General features: G+C 60.6%; 1 protein-coding gene across 1 annotated transcript; it reads left to right on the forward strand.

Moving 5' to 3' along the window:
- The first annotated feature begins 394 nt into the window (after positions 1-394).
- On the forward strand, positions 395-27024 carry LOC138735243 (glutamate receptor ionotropic, NMDA 2D-like). The gene is made up of 13 exons (XM_069883148.1): positions 395-458; positions 3128-3549; positions 5596-6188; positions 7785-7899; positions 8419-8630; positions 13211-13379; positions 13782-13935; positions 15539-15664; positions 16235-16464; positions 17294-17454; positions 20456-20643; positions 24479-24714; positions 26830-27024. Exons 2-13 carry the CDS (start codon positions 3139-3141, stop codon positions 27022-27024), a joined length of 2790 nt encoding a protein of 929 aa, XP_069739249.1. The 5' UTR covers positions 395-458; positions 3128-3138.
- The last annotated feature ends 406 nt before the right edge of the window (positions 27025-27430 follow it).

The following is a 27430-nucleotide window of genomic DNA, read 5'->3' on the forward strand; positions in this document are numbered from 1 at the left end:
GGAGCACTGGGGAGGGGGCTGAGGGGGACTGGGAGGGGGCTGGGACCTGACTGGGGGGGACTGGGAGGGACTGGGAGGGACTGGGGGGGACTGGGAGCACTGGGGAGGGGGCTGGGACCTGACTGAGAGGGGGCTGGGAGGGACTGGGAGGGACTGGGAGCACTGGGGAGGGGGCTGAGGGGGACTGGGGGGGACTGGGGGGGACTGGGAGGGACTGGGAGGGACTGGGAGCACTGGGGGGGGGTCTGAGGGGGGGCTGGGAGGGGGCTGGGACTTGACTGGGGGGGACTGGGAGGGGATTAAGGGGGGGGGGGGGTTGTCCCCAACCCCCTCTTTGTGTGTCCCCCCCCAGGTGTCCCCCCCTCCCCCCCACCCCGTGTCCCCAAATTCCAAACCCCCCCCCCCCCCCCATCGTGGCTGAGATGAGGCCGAGCCCCCCGGGACCCAGAACGGGCCAGGTAGGAGCTGGGGGGGACACGGGGACGGGGGGGGACACGGGGGGACATGGGGGGGGACATGGGGACACGAGGGGCTTGGGGACACGGGGGGACATGGGGGGGTTGGGGACATGAGGGGCTTGGGGACATGGGGGGACACGGGGGGACATGGGGGGGTTGGGGATATGGGGGACATGGGGGGGATGGGGACACGGGGGGACACGGGAGGACATGGGGGGACATGGGGGGGTTGGGGACATGGGGGACACGGGGACATGGGGGGACATGGGGGGGGCATGGGGACACGAGGGACTTGGGGACATGGGGGGACACGGGGGGGACATGGGGGGGTTGGGGACATGGGGGTCATGGGGGGGATGTGGGGACACGAGGGGCTTGGGGACATGGGGGGACACGGGGGGACATGGGGGGGTTGGGGACATGGGGGACATGGGGGACAGTGGGACATGGGGGGGCCATGGGGACACGGGGGACATGAGGGGACATGGGGGACAGTGGGACATAGGGGGGACATATGGACATGAGGGACATGGGGGAGATGGGGACATGGGGGATATGGGGGTTTGGGGACATGGGGGACATGGGGGGACACGGGGACATGGGGGGGTTGGGGACATGGGGGGACACGGGGACATGGGGGAGAAGGGGACATGGGGGTCCATGGGGACATGGGGGACATGGGGGGACATGGGGGGGTTGGGGACATGGGGGACATGGGGGGGATGAGGGGACACGGGGGGACATGGGGGGACATGGGGGGGTTGGGGACATGGGGGACATGGGGGGGATGTGAGGACACGAGGGGCTTGGGGACATGGGGGGACACGGGGGGACATGGAGGGGTTGGGGACATGGGGGGACACGGGGGCCAGTGGGACATAGGGGGGACATATGGACATGAGGGACATGGGGGAGATGGGGACATGGGGTGGACATGGGGGGCCACTGGGGGACATGGGGGGGTTGGGGACATGGGGGGACATGGGGACATGAGGGGCTTGGGGACATGGGGGGACATGGGGGGACATGGGGGACAGTGGGACGTGGTGGGGACATATGAAAATGAGGGACATGGGGGAGATGGGGACATGGGGGGGACATGGGGACACAGGGGACATGGGGGGACACGGGGGGACATGGGGGGGGATGGGGACATGGGGGACAGTGGGACATGGGGGGGGACATGGGGACATGAGGGGCTTGGGGACATGGTCCCATTCCCAGTGTCCCATGGAGCCACCGTTCTCCTCATCCCATGACGCCGTAGGGTTCTCCCATGGCTTCCACCCATTCCCATGGTCCCCATGACGCTGTAGGGTTCTCCCATGGCTTCCACCCATTCCCATGGTCCCATGGAGCCACCATCCTCCTCATCCCATGACGCCGTAGGGTTCTCCCATGGCTTCCACCCATTCCCATGGTCCCCATGACACCGTAGGGTTCTCCCATGGCTTCCACCCATTCCCATGGTCCCATGGAGCCACCGTTCTCCTCATCCCATGACGCCGTAGGGTTCTCCCATGGCTTCCACCCATTCCCATGGTCCCATGGGGCCACCGTTCTCCTCATCCCATGGTGCCGTTGGGTTCTCCCATGGCTTCCACCCATTCCCATGGTCCCATGGAGCCACCGTTCTCCTCATCCCATGACGCCGTAGGGTTCTCCCATGGCTTCCACCCATTCCCATGGTCCCATGGAGCCACCGTTCTCCTCATCCCATGACGCCGTAGGGTTCTCCCATGGCTTCCACCCATTCCCATGGTCCCATGGAGCCACCGTCCTCCTCATCCCATGACGCCGTAGGGTTCTCCCATGGCTTCCACCCATTCCCATGGTCCCATTCTCCTCATCCCATGATGCCGTAGGGTTCTCCCATGGCTCCCACCCATTCCCATGGTCCCATGGAGCCACCGTTCTCCTCATCCCATGATGCCGTAGGGTTCTCCCATGGCTTCCACCCATTCCCATGGTCCCATTCTCATCATCCCATGATGCCGTAGGGTTCTCCCATGGCTTCCACCCATTCCCATGGTCCCATGGAGCCACCGTCCTCCTCATCCCATGACGCCGTAGGGTTCTCCCATGGCTTCCACCCATTCCCATGGTCCCATGGGGCCACCATCCTCCTCATCCCATGACGCCGTAGGGTTCTCCCATGGCTTCCACCCATTCCCATGGTCCCATGGGGCCACCGTTCTCCTCATCCCATGGTGCCATAGGGTTCTCCCATGGCTTCCACCCATTCCCATGGTCCCATGGAGCCACCATCCTCCTCATCCCATGACGCCGTAGGGTTCTCCCATGGCTTCCACCCATTCCCATGGTCCCATGGGGCCACCATTCTCCTCATCCCATGGCGCCGTTGGGTTCTCCCATGGCTTCCACCCATTCCCATGGTCCCATTCTCCTCATCCCATGACGCCGTAGGGTTCTCCCATGGCTTCCACCCATTCCCATGGTCCCATTCTCCTCATCCCATGACGCCGTAGGGTTCTCCCATGGCTTCCACCCATTCCCATGGTCCCCATGGCGCCGTAGGGTTCTCCCATGGCTTCCACCCATTCCCATGGTCCCGTGGAGCCACCATCCTCCTCATCCCATGACGCCGTAGGGTTGTCCCATGGGTTCCCCCCGTCCCCATGGTCCCACGGTGCCCCCGCTTCCCTCAGGGCGCGGCGCCATGACCCCGGTGGGCTTGGTGGCCACCACCAGGATGCTCTTCGCGCTGGCCCTGGCCTGCGCCAGCCCCTTCCTGCCGCCGCCCCCCGAGGGGCCTCGGCGCTCGCTCAACGTCGCCGTCATCTTGAGCGGCGCCTCCTACGGCCCCGCCGGCCCCCGCCTGCCCCCGGCCGCCTTCCGCAACTTCTCCTTGGAGGTCAACCCGGTGGGCGTCCTCCTCAACGACACCAACCCCCGGAGCCTGATCGTGCGCCTCTGCGACGTCCTCTCCTCGCTGCGCATCCACGGCGTCGTCTTCGAGGACGACACGCGCTCCGAGGCCGTGGCCCACATCCTCGACTTCATCTCGGCGCAGACCTCGGTGCCCATCATCGGCGTCAACGGCGGCGCCGCCATCGTCCTCACGCCCAAGGTGAGGAGCCACCAACCCAACCCAGCCATCTCCAGAGCCACCAACCCAACCCAACCCAACCATCTCCAGAGCCACCTACCCAACCCAACCCAACCACCTCCAGAGTCATGAACTCAACCACCTCCAGAGCCACCTACCCAACCCAACCCAACCATCTCCAGAGCCACCAACCCAACCCAACCATCTCCAGAGTCATGAACTCAACCACCTCCAGAGCCACCAACCCAACCCAACCATCTCCAGAGTCATGAACTCAACCACCTCCAGAGCCACCTACCCAACCCAACCATCTCCAGAGTCATGAACTCAACCACCTCCAGAGCCACCAACCCAACCCAACCCAACCATCTCCAGAGTCATGAACTCAACCACCTCCAGAGCCACCAACCCAACAACCCAACCATCTCCAGAGTCATGAACTCAACCACCTCCAGAGCCACCAACCCAACCCAACAACCCAACCATCTCCAGAGCCACCAACCCAACCCAACCCAACCCAACCCAACCATCTCCAGAGTCATGAACTCAACCACCTCCAGAGCCACCTACCCAACCCAACCCAACCCAACCACCTCCAGAGTCATGAACTCAACCACCTCCAGAGCCACCTACCCAACCCAACCCAACCCAACCACCTCCAGAGTCATGAACTCAACCACCTCCAGAGCCACCAACCCAACCCAACCATCTCTAGAGCCACCTACCCTACCCAACCCAACTCAACCACCTCCAGAGCCACCGACCCAACCCAACCCAACCCAACCACCTCCAGAGTCATGAACTCAACCACCTCCAGAGCCACCTACCCAACCAAACCATCTCCAGAGCCACCAACCCAACCCAACCCAACCTTCTCCAGAGTCACCAACCCAACCATCTCCAGAGTCATGAACTCAACCACCTCCAGAGCCACCAACCCAACCCAACTCAACCACCTCCAGAGTCACCAACCCAACCATCTCCAGAGCCACCTACCCAACCCAACCATCTCCAGAGCCACCAGCTCAAACCAACTCAACCCAACTCAACCACCTCCAGAGCTACCTACCCAACCCAACCCAACTCAACTCAACCACCTCCAGAGCCACCAACCCAACCCAACCACCTCCAGAGCCACCTACCCTACCCAACCCAACTCAACCACCTCCAGAGTCACCAACCCAACCACCTCCAGAGCCACCTACTCAACCCAACCCAACTCAACCCAACCCCCTCCAGAGCCACCAACCCAACCATCTTCAGAGCCATCAACTCAACCCAACCACCTCTAGAGCCACCGATTGTCCCCAACTCAATCCAATCCAACCCATCCCAATGGTTTCTAGAGCCACCTACCAACTCAACCCAACCACCTCCAGAGCCACCAACCCAACCCAACCACCTCTAGAGCCACCAACTGTCCTCAACTCAACCCAACCCAACGGTTTCTAGAGCCACCAACTCAACCCAACCCCCTCCAGAGCCACCAACTGTCCCCAATCCAACCCCCTCCAGAGCCACCAACTCAACTCAATCCAACTGTCTTCACCCCAACCCAACCACCTCTAGAGCCACCAACTGTCCCCAACTCAACCCAACCCAATGGTTTCTAGAGCCACCAACTCAGCCCAACCCCCTCCAGAGCCACCAACTGTCCCCAACCCAACCACCTCCAGAGCCACCAACTGTCCCCAATCCAACCCCCTCCAGAGCCACCAGCTCAACTCAATCCAACTGTCTTCACCCCAACCCAACCACCTCCAGAGCCACCAACTGTCCCCAACCCAACCCAACCCAATCCCCTCCAGAGCCACCAACTCAACCCAATCCCCTCCAGAGCCACCAACTGTCCCTCACCCAATCCAACCCCCTCCAGAGCCACCAACTCAACTCAACCCAACCCAACCCAACCACCTCCAGAGCCACCAACTGTCCTCAACCCAACCCAACCAAGTCTAGAGCCACCAGCTCAACCCAACCCAACTGTCCCCGATCCCCCCCGTGTCCCAAGGCCCCCTGGTTGTGCCCCTCGTGCCCCATTGTCCCCCCCCCGGCTCCCCTCCGCAGGAGAAAGGCTCCACCTTCCTCCAGCTGGGCTCGTCCACGGAGCAGCAGCTCCAGGTGATCTTCGAGGTGCTGGAGGAGTACGACTGGACGACCTTCGCCGTGGTCACCACCCTCTTCCCCGGCTACGAAGACTTCGTGGACTACGTGGAGGTCTTGACCGACAGCAGCTTCATCGGTTGGGAGCACCGAGGGGTCCTCACCCTCAACTTGACCGACGACCCCGACGGGACGCGGCTGCGCCGGCAGCTGCGGGAGGTCAACGCCCAGATCCGGCTCCTCTACTGCTCGCGAGAAGAAGCCGAAGCCATCTTCAGGGCGGCTCGCGATGCCGGTTTGGCCGGCCCCGGTTACATCTGGTTCGTGGTGGGAACCAACCTCGGGGGCAGCGAGCAGCTGCCCGAACATCTCCCCGCGGGCTTGTTCGCCGTCCTCTCGGCCGGTTGGAGGGACGACCTCCAGCACCGGGTCCGCAACGGGGTGGCCATCGTGGCCAAGGGCGCCGAGGCTCTGCTGCGCGACTACGGCTTCATCCCCGAGTTCAACAACGACTGCCGGGCGCCCAACGTCACCCAGATCAACGACAACCTCCACCGGTAAGCGCTGGGGCCGCCTCCTTGGCCCCGACCCACCGCTCTCCAGGACCTCCCGACCAGCTCAAATCCAGCCCCAAACATCTCAAGAACCTCCCGACCGTCCACTACTCAATCCTAAGGAGCTCTAGACCCTCCCAACCAGCTCAAATCCAACCCCGAGGATCTCTAGAACCTCCCGACCATCCCTGACTCAATCTTAAGAAGCTCTAGACCCTCCCAACCAGCTCAAATCCAACCCCGAGGATCTCTAGAACCTCCCAATCATCCCAAATCCAACCCCAAGGATCTCTAGAACCTCCCGACCATCCCCAACTCAACCCCAATGACCTCCCAACCATCCCCAGCACAACCCCAAACATCTCTAGAACCTCCCGACCATCCCTGACTCAATCCTGAGGAGCTCTAGACCCTCCCAACCAGCTCAAATCCAACCCCGAGGATCTCTAGAACCTCCCAATCATCCCAAATCCAACCCCAAGGATCTCTAGAACCTCCCGACCGTCCCCGACTCAATCCTGAGGAGCTCTAGACCCTCCCAACCAGCTCAAATCCAACCCCGAGGATCTCTAGAACCTCCCAATCATCCCAAATCCAACCCCAAGGATCTCTAGAACCTCCTGACCATCCCCAACTCAACCTCAATGACCTCCCAACCATCCCCAACACCACCCCAAACATCTCTAGAACCTCCCGACCATCCCTGACTCAATCTTAAGAAGCTCTAGACCCTCCCAACCAGCTCAAATCCAACCCCAACCAGCTCCAGAACCTCCTGACTATCCCAGACTCAATCCTGAGGAGCTCTAGACCCTCCCAATCATCCCAAATCCAACCCCAAGGATCTCCAGAACCTCCCAACCATCCCCAACTCAACCCCAATGACCTCCCAACCATCCCCAACACCACCCGAAACGTCTCCAGAACCTCCCGACCGTCCACTACTCAATCCTAAGGAGCTCTAGACCCTCCCAACCAGCTCAAATCCAACCCCGAGGATCTCTAGAACCTCCCAATCATCCCAAATCCAACCCCAAGGATGTCTAGAACCTCCCGACCATCCCCAACTCAACCCCAATGACCTCCCAACCATCCCCAACACGACCCCAAACATCTCCAGAACCTCCCAACCATCCCCAACTCAATCCTGAGGAGCTCTAGACCCTCCCAACCAGCTCAAATCCAACCCCGAGGATCTCTAGAACCTCCCAATCATCCCAAATCCAACCCCAAGGATCTCTAGAACCTCCCAACCATCCCCAACTCAATCCTGAGGAGCTCTAGACCCTCCCAACCAGCTCAAATCCAACCCCAAGGATCTCTAGAACCTCCCGACCATCCCCGACTCAATCTTAAGAAGCTCTAGACCCTCCCAACCAGCTCAAATCCAACCCCGAGGATCTCTAGAACTTCCCAACCATCCCTGACTCAATCCTGAGGAGCTCTAGACCCTCCCAACCAGCTCAAATCCAACCCCAAGGATCTCTAGAACCTCCCAACCTTCCCCAACTCAACCCCAAGGATCTCTAGAACCTCCCAACCATCCCCACCCCAACTGTCCCCACCCCAACCCAACCCGTGGTGGTGCCACCTCCCCAGGTACTTCATGAACATCACCTGGGGGCAGAAGGACTTCTCCTTTAATGAGGACGGCTACCTCGTCAACCCCTCGCTGGTCGTCATCTCCCTCAACAAGGAGCGCAACTGGGAGGTGGTGAGGGTCCATTGAGTTGTCCCCATGAGCTCCACCTATTCCCATGGTCCCCTTGGTGTCCTTGGGTTGTCCCCATGGCTTCCACCCATTCCCATGGTCCCATGGAGCCACCATTCTCCTCATCCCATGACGCCGTAGGGTTCTCCCATGGCTTCCACCCATTCCTGTTGTCCCATGGAGCCACCGTTCTCCTCATCCCATGACGCCGTAGGGTTCTCCCATGGCTTCCACCCATTCCCATGGTCCCATGGAGCCACCGTTCTCCTCATCCCATGACGCCGTAGGGTTCTCCCATGGCTTCCACCCATTCCCATGGTCCCATGGGGCCACCGTTCTCCTCATCCCATGGCGCCGTAGGGTTCTCCCATGGCTTCCACCCATTCCTGTTGTCCCATGGAGCCACCGTCCTCCTCATCCCATGACACCGTTGGGTTCTCCCATGGCTCCCACCCATTCCCGTTGTCCCCGTGGGGTCCTTGGCTCGTCCCCACGGGTTCCACCACCCCCCTCGCCCCCCAGGTGGGCAGCTGGGAGCAGCGGCGCCTGCGTCTCAAGTACCCGGCGTGGTCGCGCTACGGACGCTTCCTGCAGCCGGTGCCGGACGGGCAGCACCTGCGGGTGGCCACGCTGGAGGAACGTCCCTTCGTCATCGTGGAGAACATCGACCCCACCACCGGCACCTGCATCCGCGACTCCGTCCCCTGCCGCCGCCAGCTCAACCGCACCGACAGGTGAGGACCTGGGGGGGAAGGGGAGGGGGAGGTCCAAGCGCTTCGGAGGTGGCCAAGAAGCTCTGGAGGTGCCCGCTGGCCACCAGGTGTCCCCAACCCAACGCAACTCAACCACGTCCAGAGCCACCAACTGTCTCCAACCCAACCCAACTCAACCACCTTCAGAGCCACCGAGTGTCCCCAACCCAACCCAACCCAACTCAACTCAACTCAACTCAACTCAACTCAACTCAACCACCTCCAGAGCCACTGAGTGTCCCCAACCCAACTCAACCACCTCCAGAGCCACTGAGTGTCCCCAACCCAACTCAACTCAACTCAACCCAACTCAACCACCTCCAGAGCCACCAACTGTCCCCAACCCAACTCAACCCAACTCAACTCAACCCAACTCAACCACCTTCAGAGCCACCAACTGTCTCCAACCCAACCCAACTCAACCCAACTCAACTCAACCACCTTCAGAGCCACCAACTGTCTCCAACCCAACCCAACTCAACCCAACTCAACTCAACCACCTTCAGAGCCACCCAGTGTCCCCAACCCAACCCCCTCCAGAGCCACCGAGTGTCCCCAAGTGTCCCCAACCCAACTCAACCCAACCCAACCCCCTCCAGAGCCACCGAGTGTCCCCAACCCAACCCCCTCCAGAGACACCGAGTGTCTCCAACCCAACCCAACCCAACCCAACCCAACCCAACCCAACTCAGCCACCTCCAGAGCCACCAAGTGTCCCCAACTCAACCCAACCCAACTCAACAACCTTCAGAGCCACCGAGTGTCCCCAACCCAACTCAACCCAACCCCCTCCAGAGCCACCAACTGTCTCCAACCCAACCCAACTCAACCACCTTCAGAGCCACCAACTGTCCCCAACCCAACTCAACCACCTTCAGAGCCACCGAGTGTCCCCAACCCAACTCAACCCAACCCGACCCCCTCCAGAGCCACCGAGTGTCCCCAACCCAACTCAACCCAACCTGACCCCCTCCAGAGCCACCAACTGTCCCCAACCCAACCCCCTCCAGAGCCACCGAGTGTCTCCAACCCAAGCCAACTCAACTCAACCCAACTCAACCACCTTCAGAGCCACCAACTGTCCCCAACCCAACTCAACTCAACCCAACTCAACCACCTTCAGAGCCACCGAGTGTCCTCAACCCAACCCCCTCCAGAGCCACCAACTGTCTCCAACCCAACTCAACTCAACCACCTTCAGAGCCACCAACTGTCCCCAACCCAACCCCCTCCAGAGCCACCGAGTGTCCCCAAGTGTCCCCAACCCAACCCAACCCGACCCCCTCCAGAGCCACCAACTGTCCCCAACCCAACTCAACTCAACTCAACCACCTTCAGAGCCACCAAGTGTCTCCAACCCAACCCCCTCCAGAGCCACCGAGTGTCCCCAGGTGTCCCCAACCCACCTCAACCCAACCCAAGCACCTCCAGAGCCACCAACTGTCCCCAACCCAACCCCCTCCAGAGCCACCGAGTGTCTCCAACCCAACCCAACTCAACTCAACCCAACCCAACCACCTTCAGAGCCACCGAGTGTCCCCAACCCAACTCAACCCAACCCGACCCCCTCCAGAGCCACCAACTGTCTCCAACCCAACCCAACTCAACCACCTCCAGAGCCACCAAGTGTCCCCAACCCAACTCAACCCAACCCCCTCCAGAACCACCAACTGTCTCCAACCCAACTCAACTCAACCCAACTCAACCACCTTCAGAGCCACCGAGTGTCCCCAACCCAACCCCCTCCAGAGCCACCGAGTGTCTCCAACCCAACCCAACTCAACTCAACCCAACTCAACTCAACCCAACTCAACCACCTCCAGAGCCACCAAGTGTCCCCAACCCAACCCAACTCAACCCCCTCCAGAACCACCAACTGTCTCCAACCCAACTCAACTCAACCCAACTCAACCACCTTCAGAGCCACCGAGTGTCCCCAACCCAACCCCCTCCAGAGCCACCGAGTGTCCCCAGGTGTCCCCAACCCACCTCAACCCAACCCAAGCACCTCCAGAGCCACCGAGTGTCCCCAACCCAACCCAACCCCCTCCAGAGCCACCAACTGTCCCCAACCCAACTCAACCCAACCCAACTCAACCACCTCCAGAGCCACCAACTGTCCCCAACCCAACTCAACTCAACTCAACCCAACTCAACCCCCTCCAGAGCCACCAACTGTCCCCAACCCAACCCCCTCCAGAGCCACCGAGTGTCCCCAAGTGTCCCCAACCCAACTCAACCCAACCCGAACCCCTCCAGAGCCACCAAGTGTCCCCAACCCAACCCCCTCCAGAGCCACCGAGTGTCTCCAACCCAACCCAACTCAACCCAACCCAACTCAACCACCTCCAGAGCCACCAACTGTCCCCAACCCAATTCAACCCAACCCCCTCCAGAGCCACCAACTGTCCCCAACCCAACTCAACCCAACCCCCTCCAGAGCCACCAACTGTCTCCAACCCAACTCAACTCAACCGAACTCAACCACCTTCAGAGCCACTGAGTGTCCCCAACTAGACTCAATCCCCTCCAGAGCCACCAACTGTCCCCAACCCAACCCCCTCCAGAGCCACCGAGTGTCCCCAAGTGTCCCCAACCCAACTCAACCCAACCCAACCACCTCCAGAGCCACCAACTGCCCCCAACCCAACCCCCTCCAGAGCCACCAAGTGTCTCCAACCCAGCCCAACTCAACTCAACCCAACTCAACCACCTTCAGAGCCACCAACTGTCTCCAACCCAACCCAACTCTACCACCTTCAGAGCCACCGAGTGTCCCCAACCCAACCCAACTCAACCCCCTCCAGAGCCACCAACTGCCCCCAACCCAACCCCCTCCAGAGCCACCGAGTGTCCCCAAGTGTCCCCAACCCAACTCAACCCAACCCAACCACCTCCAGAGCCACCAACTGCCCCCAACCCAACCCCCTCCAGAGCCACCGAGTGTCTCCAACCCAACCCAACTCGACTCAACCCAACTCAACCACCTTCAGAGCCACCGAGTGTCCCCAACCCAACTCAACCCAACCCGACCCCCTCCAGAGCCACCAACTGTCTCCAACCCAACCCCCTCCTCCAGAGCCACCGAGTGTCCCCAAGTGTCCCCAACCCAACCCAACCCGAACCAACCCCCTCCAGAGCCACCGAGTGTCCCCAAGTGTCCCCAACCCAACCCAACCCAACCCCCTCCAGAGCCACCCAGTGTCCCCAACCCAACCCCCTCCAGAGCCACCAACTGTCCCCAACCCAACCCCCTCCAGAGCCACCAAGTGTCTCCAACCCAACCCAACTCAACTCAACCCAACTCAACCCAACTCAACCCAACTCAACTCAACCCCCTCCAGAGCCACCAACTGTCCCCAACCCAACCCCCTCCAGAGCCACCAAGTGTCTCCAACCCAACCCAACTCAACTCAACCCAACTCAACCCAACTCAACCCAACTCAACTCAACCACCTCCAGAGCCACCAACTGTCCCCAACCCAACCCCCTCCAGAGCCACCAAGTGTCTCCAACCCAACCCAACTCAACTCAACCCAACTCAACCCAACTCAACCCAACTCAACTCAACCACCTCCAGAGCCACCAACTGTCCCCAACCCAACCCCCTCCAGAGCCACCGAGTGTCCCCAAGTGTCCCCAACCCACCTCAACCCAACCCGACCCCCTCCAGAGCCACCAAGTGTCCCCAACCCCCTCCAGAGCCAGGAAGGACTGGGTGTTACTGGGAGGCCCAGGGCCGTTACTGGGAGCACTGGGAGGCACTGGGGGGCTACTGGGAGGGATTGGGGCTCCTTTCCCACCTCTACTGCCACCACGGGGGTGTCCCCATCACCCTGAGGTGTCCCCACCACCCTGAGGTGTCCCCACCACCATGGGGATGTCCTCATCACCCTGAGGTGTCCCCATCACCCTGAGGTGTCCCCATCACCTTGAGGTGTTCCCACCACCATGGGGACATCCCCATCACCCTGAGGTGTCCCCACCACCCTGAGGTGTCCCCATCACCTTGAGGTGTCCCCACCACCATGGGGACGTCCCCATCACCCTGAGGTGTCCCCATCACCCTGAGGTGTCCCCACCACCCTGAGGTGTCCCCATCACCCTGAGGTGTCCCCACCACCTTGAGGTGTCCCCATCACCTTGAGGTGTCCCCACCACCATGGGGACGTCCCCATCACCTTGAGGTGTCCTCATCACCTTGAGGTGTCCTCATCACCCTGACGTGTCCCCATCACCTTGAGGTGTTCCCACCACCATGGGGATGTCCCCATCACCTTGGGGATGTCCCCATCACCTTGAGGTGTTCCCACCACCCTGAGGTGTCCCCATCACCTTGAGGTGTCCCCATCACCTTGGGGGTGTCTCCACCACCTTGAGGATCTCCCCAGGGTTTTTGGTGTGGGGGGGGGTCCCCAACACCTTGGGGGTGTCCTCACCACCTTGAAGGTTCTCCATTGACCTTGGGGCGTCCTCACCACCCTAGGGGTTGGGCTCGCGGGGTGGGGGGGTGTCCCCAAGACCTTGGGGTGTCCCCGCTGATGTCGGGGGGTCCCCCCCAGCGCCCCAGCTGAGGTGCCCCTCCTGGAGAAGAAGTGCTGCAAGGGCTTCTGCATCGACATCCTCAAGCGGTTGGCGCGCAGCGTGGGCTTCACCTACGACCTCTACCTGGTGACCAACGGCAAACACGGCAAGAAGATCGACGGCGTCTGGAACGGGATGGTCGGAGAGGTTGGGCCAGGGGACACCCCAAAAACCACCTTGGAGGGGGCCAGGAGGGGACCCCCGAGGCGGAAGGAAGCGAGGGGGCAAGGAGGGAGCTCCAGAAGGTGGTGGGACCAAAGGGTGGGGAGAAGCCACCACCATCTTTGGGGGATCCAGGGCTTCAGGGAGAGACACCCCCCAATTTGGGGGTTCATGGAGATGCCTCCAAACTTGGGGAGAACCTCAACTTTGAGGGGAGCCCTCAGAGTTGGGGAGAGCTGAGGGTGCAAGGAGGGGACCAAGGGGTGGGGAGAAGCCACCACCGTGATCCATGAGGGATCTAGGGGTCCAAGGAGACCCCCCCTGTAGTTTTGGGGTTCGTGGAGACCCCCCCGCCCCCCCCAAAACCCCCTGTCCACCCCCTTGCAGGTGTTCTACCGTCGCGCGGACATGGCCATTGGCTCGTTAACCATTAACGAGGAACGTTCCGAGATCATCGACTTCTCCGTCCCCTTCGTGGAGACCGGGATCAGCGTGATGGTGTCCAGGAGCAACGGAACCGTGTCCCCCTCGGCCTTCCTGGGTACTGGGGGGGGGGACATGGGGACACGGGGGACATGGGGACATGGTGGGACATGGGGGACATGGTGGGACATGAGGACTTGATGGGACATGGGGATGTGGGGGGAGATGGGGACTTGGTGGGACATGGTGGGACATGAGAACCTGGGGGACTTGGGGATGTGGTGGGACACGAGGACACAGGAGGACATGGGGACTTGGTGGACGTGGTGGACATGGGGACATGGTGGGACATGAGGGGACACGGGGAACATGGGGATGTGGTGGGAGATGGGGACATGGGGGGGACACGAGGGGAGATGGAGACTTGGTGGACATGGTGGGACATGAGGACATGGGGGACATGGGGACATGGGGGGAGATGAGGACTTGGTGGACATGGGGGACATGGGAGGAGATGGGGACATGAGGATGTGGTGGGACATGGGGACGTGGGGGGAGATGAGGACTTGGTGGGACGTGGGGATGTGGGGGACTTGGGGGGACATGGGGACATGGTGGGACATGAGGACATGGGGGACTTGGGGACATGGGGGACTTGGGGACATGGGGGGAGATGAGGACTTGATGGGACATGGGGACATGGGGGGAGATGGGGACTTGGTGGGACATGGTGGGACATGAGAACTTGGGGGACTTGGGGACATGGGGAGACACGAGGACTTGAGGACACAGGAGGACATGGGGACTTGGTGGACGTGGGGACATGGTGGGACATGAGGGGACACGGGGAACATGGGGATGTGGTGGGAGATGAGGACATGGGGGGACATGGGGGGAGATGGAGACTTGGTGGACATGGAGGACTTGGGGACAGGGGGGGAGATGAGGACTTGGTGGGACATGGTGGGACATGAGAACCTGGGGGACATGGGGACATGGGGGACATGGGGGACACGGGGGGAGATGAGGACTTGATGGGACATGGGGACGTGGGGGGAGATGGGGACTTGGTGGGACATGGTGGGACATGAGAACATGGGGGACTTGGGGACATGGTGGGACATTAGGACACAGGAGGACATGGGGACTTGGTGGACATGGGGGACATGGGGACATGGTGGGACATGAGGGGACATGGGGAACATGGGGATGTGGTGGGAGATGGGGACATGGGGGGACATGAGGGGAGATAGAGACTTGGTGGACATGGTGGGACATGAGGACATGGGGGACATGGGGGAACATGGGGGGAGATGAGGACTTGGTGGACGTGGTGGGACATGAGGACATGGGGACATGAGGACATGGTGGGACATGAGGACATGGAGGACTTGGGGACATGGTGGGAGATGAGGATTTGATGGGACATGGGGATGTGGGGGACTTGGGGGGACATGGGGACATGGTGGGACATGAGGGACATGGGGACATGGGGGGAGATGAGGACATGGGGGCACATGAGGACATGGTGGGACATGAGGACACGGAGGACTTGGGGACATGGGAAGAGATGGGGACTTGGTGGGACATGGGGACATGGGGGACTCGGGGCGACATGGGGCCTTAGGAGGTGGAGATGTCCCCATGCCGAGGGGGTGGCCCTGGGGACCCTCCGTGGTCACCCCCCCCACCCCTTGACGGTGACGTCCTGGTGTCCCCAGAGCCCTACAGCCCGGCCGTGTGGGTGATGATGTTCGTCATGTGCCTCACGGTGGTGGCCGTCACCGTCTTCATCTTCGAGTACTTCAGCCCTGGGGGCTACAACCGCAGCCTGGCCAGCGGCCAGCGTGAGTGGCCCCAGGAGGGTCCCTCCATGGTCCCCAAGCCTTGGAGACCCCATCCCTGTCCCTCCATGGTCCCCAACCCTTGGAGACCCCATCCCTGTCCCTCCATGGTCCCCAACCCTTGGAGACCCCATCCCTGTCCCTCCATGGTCCCCAAGCCTTGGAGACCCCATCCCTGTCCCTCCATGGTCCCCAAGCCTTGGAGACCCCATCCCTGTCCCTCCATCCCTTGGAGACCCCATCCCTGTCCCTCCATGGTCCCCAACCCTTGGTGTCCCCATCCCTGTCCCTCCATGGTTCCCAAGCCTTGGAGACCCCATCCCTGTCCCTCCATGGTCCCCAACCCTTGGAGACCCCATCCCTGTCCCTCCATGGTCCCCAAGCCTTGGAGACCCCATCCCTGTCCCTCCATGGTCCCCAACCCTTGGTGTCCCCATCCCTGTCCCTCCATGGTCTCCATCCCTTGGTGGCCCCATCCCTGTCCCTCCAACCCTTGGTGGCCCCATCCCTGTCCCTCCATGGTCTCCATCCCTTGGTGGCCCCATCCCTTGGTGTCCCCGTCCGTGTCCGCAGGCGCCGGAGGTTCCACCTTCACCATCGGGAAGTCCATCTGGCTGCTGTGGGCCCTGGTCTTCAACAACTCGGTGCCGGTGGAGAACCCCAAGGGCACCACCAGCAAGATCATGGTGCTGGTCTGGGCCTTCTTCGCCGTCATCTTCCTCGCCAGCTACACGGCCAACCTGGCCGCCTTCATGATCCAGGAGGAGTACGTGGACACCGTCTCCGGGCTGAGTGACCGCAAGGTACCCCCCACGGGGACATCGGGGGGACGTGGAGATCTGGAGGACGTGGAGGACGTGGGGGACGTGGAGATATGGAGGATGTGGAGGACGTGGGGGACGTGGAGATATGGAGGACGTGGAGGATGTGGGGGACATGGAGGGGACACAGGGGGACATGGAGATATGGAGGATGTGGAGGACGTGGAGGACATGGAGGGACATGGAGATATGGAGGATGTGGAGGACGTGGAGGACATGGGGGGACATGGAGATATGGAGGACGTGGAGGACATGGAGGACATGGGGGGACATGGAGATATGGAAGACATGGAGGACGTGGGGGACATGGAGGGACATGCAGATATGGAGGACGTGGAGGACATGGAGGGACATGGAGATATGGAGGATGTGGAGGACATGGGGGACATGGGGGGACATGGAGATATGGAGGACATGGAGGACATGGGGGACATGGGGGGTCATGAGGACACAGGGTGTCCCTGGAGGTCCCTGGGTGTCCCTGGAGGTCCATGGGTGTTCCTGGAGGTCCCTGGGTGTCCCTGGAGGTCCCTGGGTGTTCCTGGAGGTCCATGGGTGTTCCTGGAGACCCATGGGGGCTGGTCCCTGGAGGTCCATGGGTGTTCCTGGAGGTCCCTGGGTGTCCCTGGAGGTCCATGGGTGTTCCTGAAGACCCATGGGGGCTGGTTCCTGGAGGTTCCTGGGTGTTCCTGGAGGTCCATAGATGTTCCTGGAGGTCCATAGATGTCCCTGGAGGTCCCCGGGTGTCCCTGGAGGTCCCCCGGGTGTCCCTGGAGGTCGGGGGGTGGCCGGTGGCTGACGGCCGGGGCAGTTCCAGCGCCCGCAGGAGCAGTACCCGCCCCTCAAGTTCGGGACGGTGCCCAACGGCAGCACCGAGAAGAACATCCGCAGCAACTACCCCGACATGCACAGCTACATGGTCCGCTACAACCAGCGCGGCGTGGAGGACGCCCTGCACCACCTCAAGACCGGGTACGTGGGGGCCTGCTGGTGGCCATGGGGGGGTCCTGGTGGCCATGGGGGGGTCCTGGTGGCCATGGAAGAGGTTTGGTGGCCATGGATGAGTCTTGGTGGCCATGGAAGAGGTTTGGTGGCCATGGATGAGTCTTGGTGGCCATGAATAGGTGGTTCCTGCTGGCCGTGGATGGGTTCTGGTGGCCATGGAAGGGTCTTGGTGGCCATGGAAGGGTCCTGGTGGCCATGGAAGAGGTTTGGAGGCCATGGATGAGTCTTGGTGGCCATGGATGGGTCTTGGTGGCCATGGAAGTAGTTTGGTGGCCATGAATAGGTGGTTCCTGCTGGCCGTGGATGGGTTCTGGAGGCCATAGATGAGTCTTGGTGGCCATGGAAGACGTTTGGTGGCCATGGATGAGTCTTGGTGGCCATGGAAGAGGTTTGGTGGCCATGGATGGGTCTTGGTGGCCATGGAAGTAGTTTGGTGGCCATGAATAGGTGGTTCCTGCTGGCCGTGGATGGGTTCTGGAGGCCATAGATGAGTCTTGGTGGCCATGGAAGACGTTTGGTGGCCATGGATGAGTCTTGGTGGCCATGGAAGAGGTTTGGTGGCCATGGATGAGTCTTGGTGGCCATGAATAGCTGGTTCCTGGTGGCCGTGGATGGGTTCTGGAGGCCATAGATGAGTCTTGGTGGCCATGGAAGATGTTTGGTGGCCATGGATGAGTCTTGATGGCCATGGAACAGGTTTGGTGGCCATGGATGGGTCTTGGTGGCCATGAATGGGTGGTTCCTGTTGGCCATGGATGGGTTCTGGTGGCCATGGAAGAGGTTTGGTGGCCGTGGATGGGTCCTGGTGGCCATGGAAGAGGTTTGGTGGCCATGGATGAGTCTTGGTGGCCATGAATAGCTGGTTCCTGGTGGCCATGGATGGGTTCTGGAGGCCATGGATGGGTCTTTGTGGCCATGGAAGAGGTTTGGTGGCCGTGGATGGGTCCTGGTGGCCATGGAAGAGGTTTGGTGGCCACGAGTGGGCTTGGTGGCCATGAATGGGTGGTTCCTGGTGGCTGTGGATGGGTTCTGGAGGCCATGGATGGGTCTTGGTGGCCATGGATGGGTCTTGGTGGCCATGAAAGTGGTTTGGTGGCCATGAATGTGTGGTTCCTGGTGGCCGTGGATGGGTTCTGGTGGCCGTGGATGGGTCCTGGTGGCCATGGAAGAGGTTTGGTGGCCACGAGTGGGCTTGGTGGCCATGAATATGTGGTTCCTGTTGGCCGTGGAAGGGTCTTGGTGGCCATGGAAGGGTTCTGGTGGCCATGGAAGGGTCCTGGTGGCCATGGAAGAGGTTTGGTGGCCACGAGTGGGCTTGGTGGCCATGAATATGTGGTTCCTGTTGGCCATGGATGGGTTCTGGTGGCCATGGAAGGGTTCTGGTGGCCATGGAAGAGGTTTGGTGGCCACAGGTGGGCTTGGTGGCCATGAATGGGTGGTTCCTGTTGGCCATGGAAGTGGTTTGGTGGCCATGGATGGGTCTTGGTGGCCAGGGAAGGGTCCTGGTGGCCATGGAAGTGGTTTGGTGGCCACGAGTGGGCTTGGTGGCCATGAATATGTGGTTCCTGTTGGCCATGGATGGGTTCTGGTGGCTATGGAAGAGGTTTGGTGGCCATGGGTGGGCTTGGTGGCCATGAATATGTGGTTCCTGTTGGCCGTGGATGGGTTCTGGTGGCCATGGAAGAGGTTTGGTGGCCATGGATGGGTCTTGGTGGCCATGAATAGCTGGTTCCTGGTGGCCGTGGATGGGTTCTGGTGGCCATGGAAGAGGTTTGGTGGCCGCGGGTGGGCTTGGTGGCCATGAATGGGTGGTTCCTGCTGGCTGTGGATGGGTTCTGGAGGCCATGGATGGGTCTTGGTGGCCATGGAAGAGGTTTGGTGGCCATGGATGAGTCTTGGTGGCCATGAATGGGTGGTTCCTGCTGGCCGTGGATGGGTTCTGGAGGCCATGGATGGGTCTTTGTGGCCATGGATGGGTCTTGGTGGCCATGAAAGTGGTTTGGTGGCCATGAATGTGTGGTTCCTGGTGGCCATGGATGGGTTCTGGTGGCCGTGGATGGGTCCTGGTGGCCATGGAAGAGGTTTGGTGGTCACGAGTGGGCTTGGTGGCCATGAATGGGTGGTTCCTGTTGGCCATGGATGGGTCTTGGTGGCCATGGAAAGGTCTTGGTGGCCATGGAAGGGTCTTGGTGGCCATGGATGAGTCTTGGTGGCCATGAATGGGTGGTTCCTGGTGGTTGTGGATGGGTTCTGGAGGCCATGGATGGGTCTTTGTGGCCATGGATGGGTCTTGGTGGCCATGGATGAGTCCTGGTGGCCATAGGTGGGCTTGGTGGCCATGAATATGTGGTTCCTGTTGGCTGTGGGTGGGTTCTGGTGGCCGTGGAAGTGGTTTGGTGGCCATGGATGAGTCTTGGTGGCCATGGAAGAGGTTTGGTGGCCACGAGTGGGCTTGGTGGCCACAAATATGTGGTTCCTGTTGGCCGTGGAAGGGTCCTGGTGGCCATGGAAGGGTCTTGGTGGCCATGGAAGGGTCCTGGTGGCCATGGAAGTGGTTTGGTGGCCACGAGTGGGCTTGGTGGCCATGAATATGTGGTTCCTGGTGGCCGTGGAAGGGTCTTGGTGGCCATGGAAGGGTTCTGGTGGCCATGGAAGAGGTTTGGTGGCCATGGGTGGGCTTGGTGGCCATGAATGGGTGGTTCCTGGTGGCCATGGAAGAGTCTTGGTGGCCATGGAAGGGTTCTGGTGGCCATGGAAGGGTCCTGGTGACCACGGATGGATCCTAGTGACCATGGCTGGGAGGGTCCTGGTGGCCACGGGAGGCTTTTGGTGGCCACGGCAGCCGTTTGGTGACCAGGGATGGGGTCCTGGTGGCCAGAGGTTGCTTCTGGTGGCCCCGGGCGAGGGTGGGTGGGCTCGGCAACCCCCCCCGCCGAGGTCCTGGTGGCCGACGTGGTGGTGGCCGCAGGAAGCTGGACGCCTTCATCTACGACGCGGCGGTGCTCAACTACATGGCGCGCAAGGAGGAGGGCTGCAAGCTGGTGACCATCGGCTCGGGCAAGGTCTTCGCCTCCACGGGCTACGGCATCGCCCTCCAGCGCGGCTCCCGCTGGAAACGCCCCGTGGACCTCGCCCTGCTCCAGCTCCTGGGCGACGGTGGGGACTGGGAGGGACTGGGAGGCCCTCCATGACCCCCAAGCCAGCTGAGATGACCCCTAAACCCCCTGAGATGACCTCCAATGCCCTGAGATGACCCCTAAACCCCCTGAGATGACCCCAAACCCAACTGAGATGACCCCAAACCCATCTGAGATGACCCCAACACATCTAAGATGACCCTTAACCCATCTGAGATGACCCCTAAACCCCTAAGATGACCCCCAACCCATCTGAGATGACCCCTAAACCCCCTGAGATGACCCCAAACCCATCTGAGATGACCCCAACACATCTAAGATGACCCTTAACCCATCTGAGATGACCCCTAAACCCCCTGAGATGACCTCCAATGCCCTGAGATGACCCCTAAACCCCCTGAGATGACCCCCAACCCATCTGAGATGACCCCTAAACCCTCCGAGGTGACCTCCGATGCCCTGAGATGACCCCTAAACCCCCTGAGATGACCCCTAAACCCCCTGAGATGACCCCAAACCCATCTGAGATGACCCCAACACATCTAAGATGACCCTTAACCCATCTGAGATGACCCCTAAACCCCTAAGATGACCCCCAACCCATCTGAGATGACCCTAAACCCCCTGAGATGACCCCCAACCCATCTGAGATGACCCCTAAACCCCCAAGATGACCCCTAAACCCCCTGAGATGACCCCAAACCCATCTGAGATGACCCCAACACATCTAAGATGACCCTTAACCCATCTGAGATGACCCCTAAACCCCCTGAGATGACCCCAAACCCATCTGAGATGACCCCTAAACCCCCTGAGATGACCTCCAATGCCCTGAGATGACCCCTAAACCCCCTGAGATGACCCCAAACCCATCTGAGATGACCCCAACACATCTAAGATGACCCTTAACCCATCTGAGATGACCCCTAAACCCCCTGAGATGACCCCAAACCCATCTGAGATGACCCCTAAACCCCCTGAGATGACCTCCAATGCCCTGAGATGACCCCTAAACCCCCTGAGATGACCCCAAACCCATCTGAGATGACCCCAACACATCTAAGATGACCCTTAACCCATCTGAGATAACTCCAAAACCCCCTGAGATGACCCCCAACCCATCTGAGATGACCCCTAAACCCCCTGAGATGACCTTCAAACCCATCTGAGATGACCCCTAAACCCCCTGAGATGACCCCCAACCCATCTGAGATGACCCCAACACATCTAAGATGACCCTAAACCCCCTGAGATGACCTCCAATGCCCTGAGATGACCCCTAAACCCCCTGAGATGACCCCTAACCCATCTGAGATGACCCCTAAACCCCCTGAGATGACCTTCAAACCCATCTGAGATGACCCCTAAACCCCCTGAGATGACCCCAAAACCCCCTGAGATGACCGCTAACCCATCTGAGATGACCCTAAACCCCCTGAGATGACCTCCAATGCCCTGAGATGACCCCTAAACCCCCTGAGATGACCCCTAACCCATCTGAGATGACCCCTAAACCCTCCGAGGTGACCTCCGATGCCCTGAGATGACCCCATAACCCCCTGAGATGACCCCTAAACCCCCTCAGATGACCCCAAACCCATCTGAGATGACCCCAAACCCATCTGAGATGACCCCAACACATCTAAGATGACCCTTAACCCATCTGAGATGACCCCAAAACCCCCTGAGATGACCCCTAACCCATCTGAGATGACCCCTAAACCCCCTGAGATGAACCCAAACCCATCTGAGATGACCCCTAAACCCCCAAGATGACCCTTAACCCATCTGAGATGACCCCTAAACCCCCTGAGATGACCCCAAACCCATCTGAGATGACCCCAACACATCTAAGATGACCTTTAACCCATCTGAGATGACCCCTAAACCCCCTGAGATGACCCCCAACCCGTCTGAGATGACCCCTAAACCCCCTGAGATGACCTCCAATGCCCTGAGATGACCCCTAAACCCCCTGAGATGACCCCTAACCCATCTGAGATGACCCCTAAACCCCCTGAGATCACTTCCAATGCCCTGAGATGACCCCTAAACCCCCTGAGATGACCCCAACACATCTAAGATGACCCTTAACCCATCTGAGATGACCCTAAACCCCCTGAGATGACCTCCAATGCTCTGAGATGACCCCAAAACCCCCTGAGATGACCCCTAAACCCCCTGAGATGACCCCCAACCCATCTGAGATGACCCTAAACCCCCTGAGATGACCTCTAACCCATCTGAGATGACCCCTAAACCCCCTGAGATGACCCCCAAACCCATCTGAGATGACCCCTAAACCCCCTGAGATGACCCCCAAACCCATCTGAGATGACCCCTAAACCCCCTGAGATGACCTCCAATGCCCTGAGATGACCCCTAAACCCCCTGAGATGACCCCCAACCCATCTGAGATGACCCCTAAACCCCCTGAGATGAACCCAGACCCATCTGAGATGACCCCAAAACCCCCAAGATGACCCCTAAACCCCCTGAGATGACCCCCAACCCATCTGAGATGACCCCTAAACCCCCTGAGATGACCCCCAACCCATCTGAGATGACCCCTAAACCCCCTGAGATGACCCCCAACCCATCTGAGATGACCCCAACACATCTAAGATGACCCTTAACCCATCTGAGATGACCCCTAAACCCCCTGAGATGACCCCCAACCCATCTGAGATGACCCCTAAGACCCCTAAGATGACCCCCAACCCATCTGAGATGACCCCAAAACCCCCTGAGATGACCCCAAACCCATCTGAGATGACCCCTAAACCCTCTGAGATGACCTCCGATGCCCTGAGATGACGCCTAAACCCCCTGAGATGACCCCAACCCATCTGAGATGACCCAAACACATCTAAGATGACCCTTAACCCATCTGAGATGACCCCAAAACCCCCTGAGATGACCCCCAACCCATCTGAGATGACCCCTAAACCCCCTGAGATGTCCCCAAACCCGTCTAAGATGACCCCAACACATCTAAGATGACCCTTAACCCATCTGAGATGACCCCAAAACCCCCTGAGATGACCCCTAACCCATCTGAGATGACCCTAAACCCCCTGAGATGACCTCCAATGCCCTGAGATGATCCCTAAACCCCCTGAGATGAACCCAGACCCATCTGAGATGACCCCAAAACCCCCAAGATGACCCCTAAACCCCCTGAAATGACCCCCAACCCATCTGAGATGACCCGTAAGACCCCTAAGATGACCCCCAACCCATCTGAGATGACCCCTAAACCCCCAAGATGACCCCTAAACCCCCTGAGATGACCCCAAACCCATCTGAGATGACCCTTAACCCATCTGAGATGACCCCAAAACCCCCTGAGATGACCCCCAACCCATCTGAGATGACCCCTAAACCCCCTGAGATGACCCCCAACCCATCTGAGATGACCCCAACACATCTAAGATGACCCTTAACCCATCTGAGATGACCCCAAAACCCCCTGAGATGACCTCCAATGCCCTGAGATGACCCCTAAACCCCCTGAGATGAACCCAGACCCATCTGAGATGACCCCAGACCCATCTGAGATGACCCCAAAACCCCCAAGATGACCCCTAAACCCCCTGAAATGACCCCCAACCCATCTGAGATGATCCCTAAGACCCCTAAGATGACCCCCAACCCATCTGAGATGACCCCAAAACCCCCTGAGATGACCCCTAACCCATCTGAGATGACCCTAAACCCCCTGAGATGACCCCTAACCCATCTAAGATGACCCTAAACCCCCTGAGATGACCCCTAACCCATCTGAGATGACCCTAAACCCCCTGAGATGACACCCTCCCCCCTCAGATGACCCCTCCACCCCCTCTCCCCAGACGAGATCGAGATGCTGGAACGCCTGTGGCTGTCGGGGATCTGCCACCAGGAGAAGCTGGAGGTGATGAGCTCCAAGCTGGACATCGAGAACATGGCAGGCGTCTTCTACATGCTGCTGGTGGCCATGGGCCTCAGCCTCCTGGTCTTCGCTTGGGAGCATCTCCTGCACTGGAGGCTGCGGCGGCGGCGCCTCGGGGCGCCCGGGAGGCTGAGGTGCCTCCTGGCCTTCAGCAGGGTACGGGGACATCATGGGGACAGGGGGACACGGGGACAGGGGGACATCCTGGGGACCTGGGAGGAGATCGGGGTGGGGAGATATGGGGGGAGATGGGGACGTGGGGGGAGATGGGGACATGGGAACATCATGAGAACATCATGGGGACATCATGAGGGCATCATGGGGACGTTGTGGGAACCTGGGAGGAGATCGGGGTGAGGAGATATGGGGGGAGATGGGGACATGGGGACATCATGGGGACCTGGGGGGACATAGAGGTGAGAAGACATGGGGGGAGATGAGGACACTGGGGGGACATGGGGACAGATGGGGACATGGGGACATCATGAGAACATCATGGGGACATCATGGGAACATCATGGGGACATCATGGGGACATCCTGGGGACCTGGGAGGAGATAGGGATGAGGAGACATGGGGGCAGATGGGGACATGGGGACAGATGGGGACATGGGGACATCATGGGAACATCATGAGGACATCATGGGGACATCATGAGGGCATCATGGGGACATCCTGGGGATCTGGGAGGAGATAGGGGTGAGGAGAGATGGGGGGAGATGGGGACATGGGGACATCGTGGGGACATCATGGAGACATCATGGAAACCTGGGGGGACATAGAGGTGAGGAGACATGGGGGGACATGGGGACATCGTGGGGACATGGAGGGAGATAGGAGTGAGGAGACATGGGGGGAGATGGGGACATGGGGACATCCTGGGGACATGGGAGGAGATAGGGGTGAGGAGAGATGGGGGGAGATGGGGACATGGGGGGAGATGGGGACATGGGGACATCATGGGAACATCATGAGGACATCATGGGGACTTCCTGGGGACCTGGGAGGAGATTGGGGTGAGGAGAGATGGGGGGAGATGGGGACATGGGGACATCGTGGGGACCTGGAGGGAGATAGGGTTGAGGAGATATGGGGGGAGATGGGGACATGAGGACAGATGGGGACATGGGGACATCATGGGAACATCATGAGGACATCATGGGGACATCCTGGGGACCTGGGAGGAGATCGGGGTGAGGAGAGATGGGGGGAGATGGGGACATGGGGACATGGGGACATCATGGAGACACCATGGGGACATCATGGAGACATCATGGGAACCTGGGGGGACATAGAGGTGAGGAGACATGGGGGGACATGGGGACATCGTGGGGACCTGGAGGGAGATAGGAGTGAGGAGACATGGGGGGAGATGGGGACATGGGGACATCGTGGGAACCTGGAAGGAGATAGGGGTGAGGAGACATGGGGGGAGATGGGACATGGGGACATCATGGGGACATGGGGACATCATGGGGACATGGGGGACATCATGGGAACCTGGAGGGACATAGAGGTGAGGAGACATGGGGGGACATGGGGACATGGGGACATCCTGGGGACATGGAGGAGATAGGGGTGAGGAGACATGGGGGAGATGGGACATGGGGACAGATGGGGACCTGGAGGAGATCGGGGTGAGGAGACATGGGGGGAGATGGGGACATGGGGACATCATGGGGACATCCTGGGGACCTGGGGGGACATAGAGGTGAGGAGACATGGGGGAGATGAGGACGTGGGGACAGATGGGACATGGGGACATCATGAGAACATCGTGGGGACATCATGGGGACATCCTGGAGACCTGGGAGGAGATCGGGGTGAGGAGACATGGGGGGAGATGGGGACATGGGGACATCATGGGACATGGGGACATCATGGGAACATCATGAGGGCATCATGGGGACATCCTGGGGACCTGGGAGGAGATTGGGGTGAGGAGACATGGGGGAGATGGGACGTGGGGACACCATGGGGACATGGAGACATCATGGGAACATCATGGGGACTCATGGGGACATCCTGGGGACCTGGGAGGAGATCGGGGTGAGGAGACATGGGGGGAGATGGGGACATGGGGACATCATGGGGACATCGTGGGGACCTGGGGGGACATGGAGGTGAGGAGACATGGGGGGGGGGGGCACAAAGGGATGGGGGGACCTGGGGACATGGGGGTGGGGGGGACATGGGGGGGGATGGAGACATGAGGATGGGGGGGGACATGGGGACATGGGGACAGACAGATGTCCCCCCCCCCCCCTCCAGGGCATCTATCGCTGCTGCAGCGCCGAGGACACCCCCCCCCTCCCCCTCCCCCGCCGCCCCCCCCCACCCCCACCCCTCCCTCCCCTCCCCTCCTCCCCCCCCCCACTCCACCCCTCCCCCCCCCCGGCGCCCCCCCCGCCCCCCCCCCCCACCCTTTCCACCGCTTCTACGGCCCCATCGAACCCCAAGGGCTGAGCCGGGGGGGCCCCCCCCCCCCCCCCTCACCACCACCAAACCCGGGCTGGGGGTGGGGGGGGGTCCCCAGGGCCCCCGCAGCAGCCCCCCCACCCCCTCCAGGACCCCCCCCCCTCCTCCCCTCCCTCCTCCTCCTCCTCCTTCATTTCTACCCCCCTGGCCCGCCGCCCCCCCCGGGCCTCTATGAGAGTCTTGGGGGGGGGGTTATGAGGAGGGGGAGGGGGGGGGACACCAAGAATTGGGGTTCGGGGGGGGGGCAGGACCCCCCCTTCGCTTACTCCCGCTTGGCCTACGAGGACGAGCGCAGCCCCCCCCCCCCCACCCCGAGAGAGGACCCCCCCCTCCTCGCCGAGCGCCCCCCCCCCCCCACCACCAGAGAGGAGGGGGGGGGCGAAGGAGGGGGTGG

The sequence above is a fragment of the Phaenicophaeus curvirostris genome, unplaced genomic scaffold (assembly GCF_032191515.1).
Source record: "Phaenicophaeus curvirostris isolate KB17595 unplaced genomic scaffold, BPBGC_Pcur_1.0 scaffold_615, whole genome shotgun sequence".
Classification (NCBI taxonomy): Eukaryota; Metazoa; Chordata; class Aves; order Cuculiformes; family Cuculidae; genus Phaenicophaeus; species Phaenicophaeus curvirostris.

Bases quoted from the DNA above. Each gene is read 5' to 3' on its own strand.
- LOC138735243 (XM_069883148.1), top strand. From the start codon at position 3,139: ATGACCCCGGTGGGCTTGGTGGCCACCACCAGGATGCTCTTCGCGCTG. The intron at 7,900-8,418 runs GTGAGGGTCCAT...CTCGCCCCCCAG, and splicing joins AGGAGCGCAACTGGGAGGTG to GTGGGCAGCTGGGAGCAGCG. The intron at 8,631-13,210 runs GTGAGGACCTGG...GGTCCCCCCCAG, and splicing joins CAGCTCAACCGCACCGACAG to CGCCCCAGCTGAGGTGCCCC.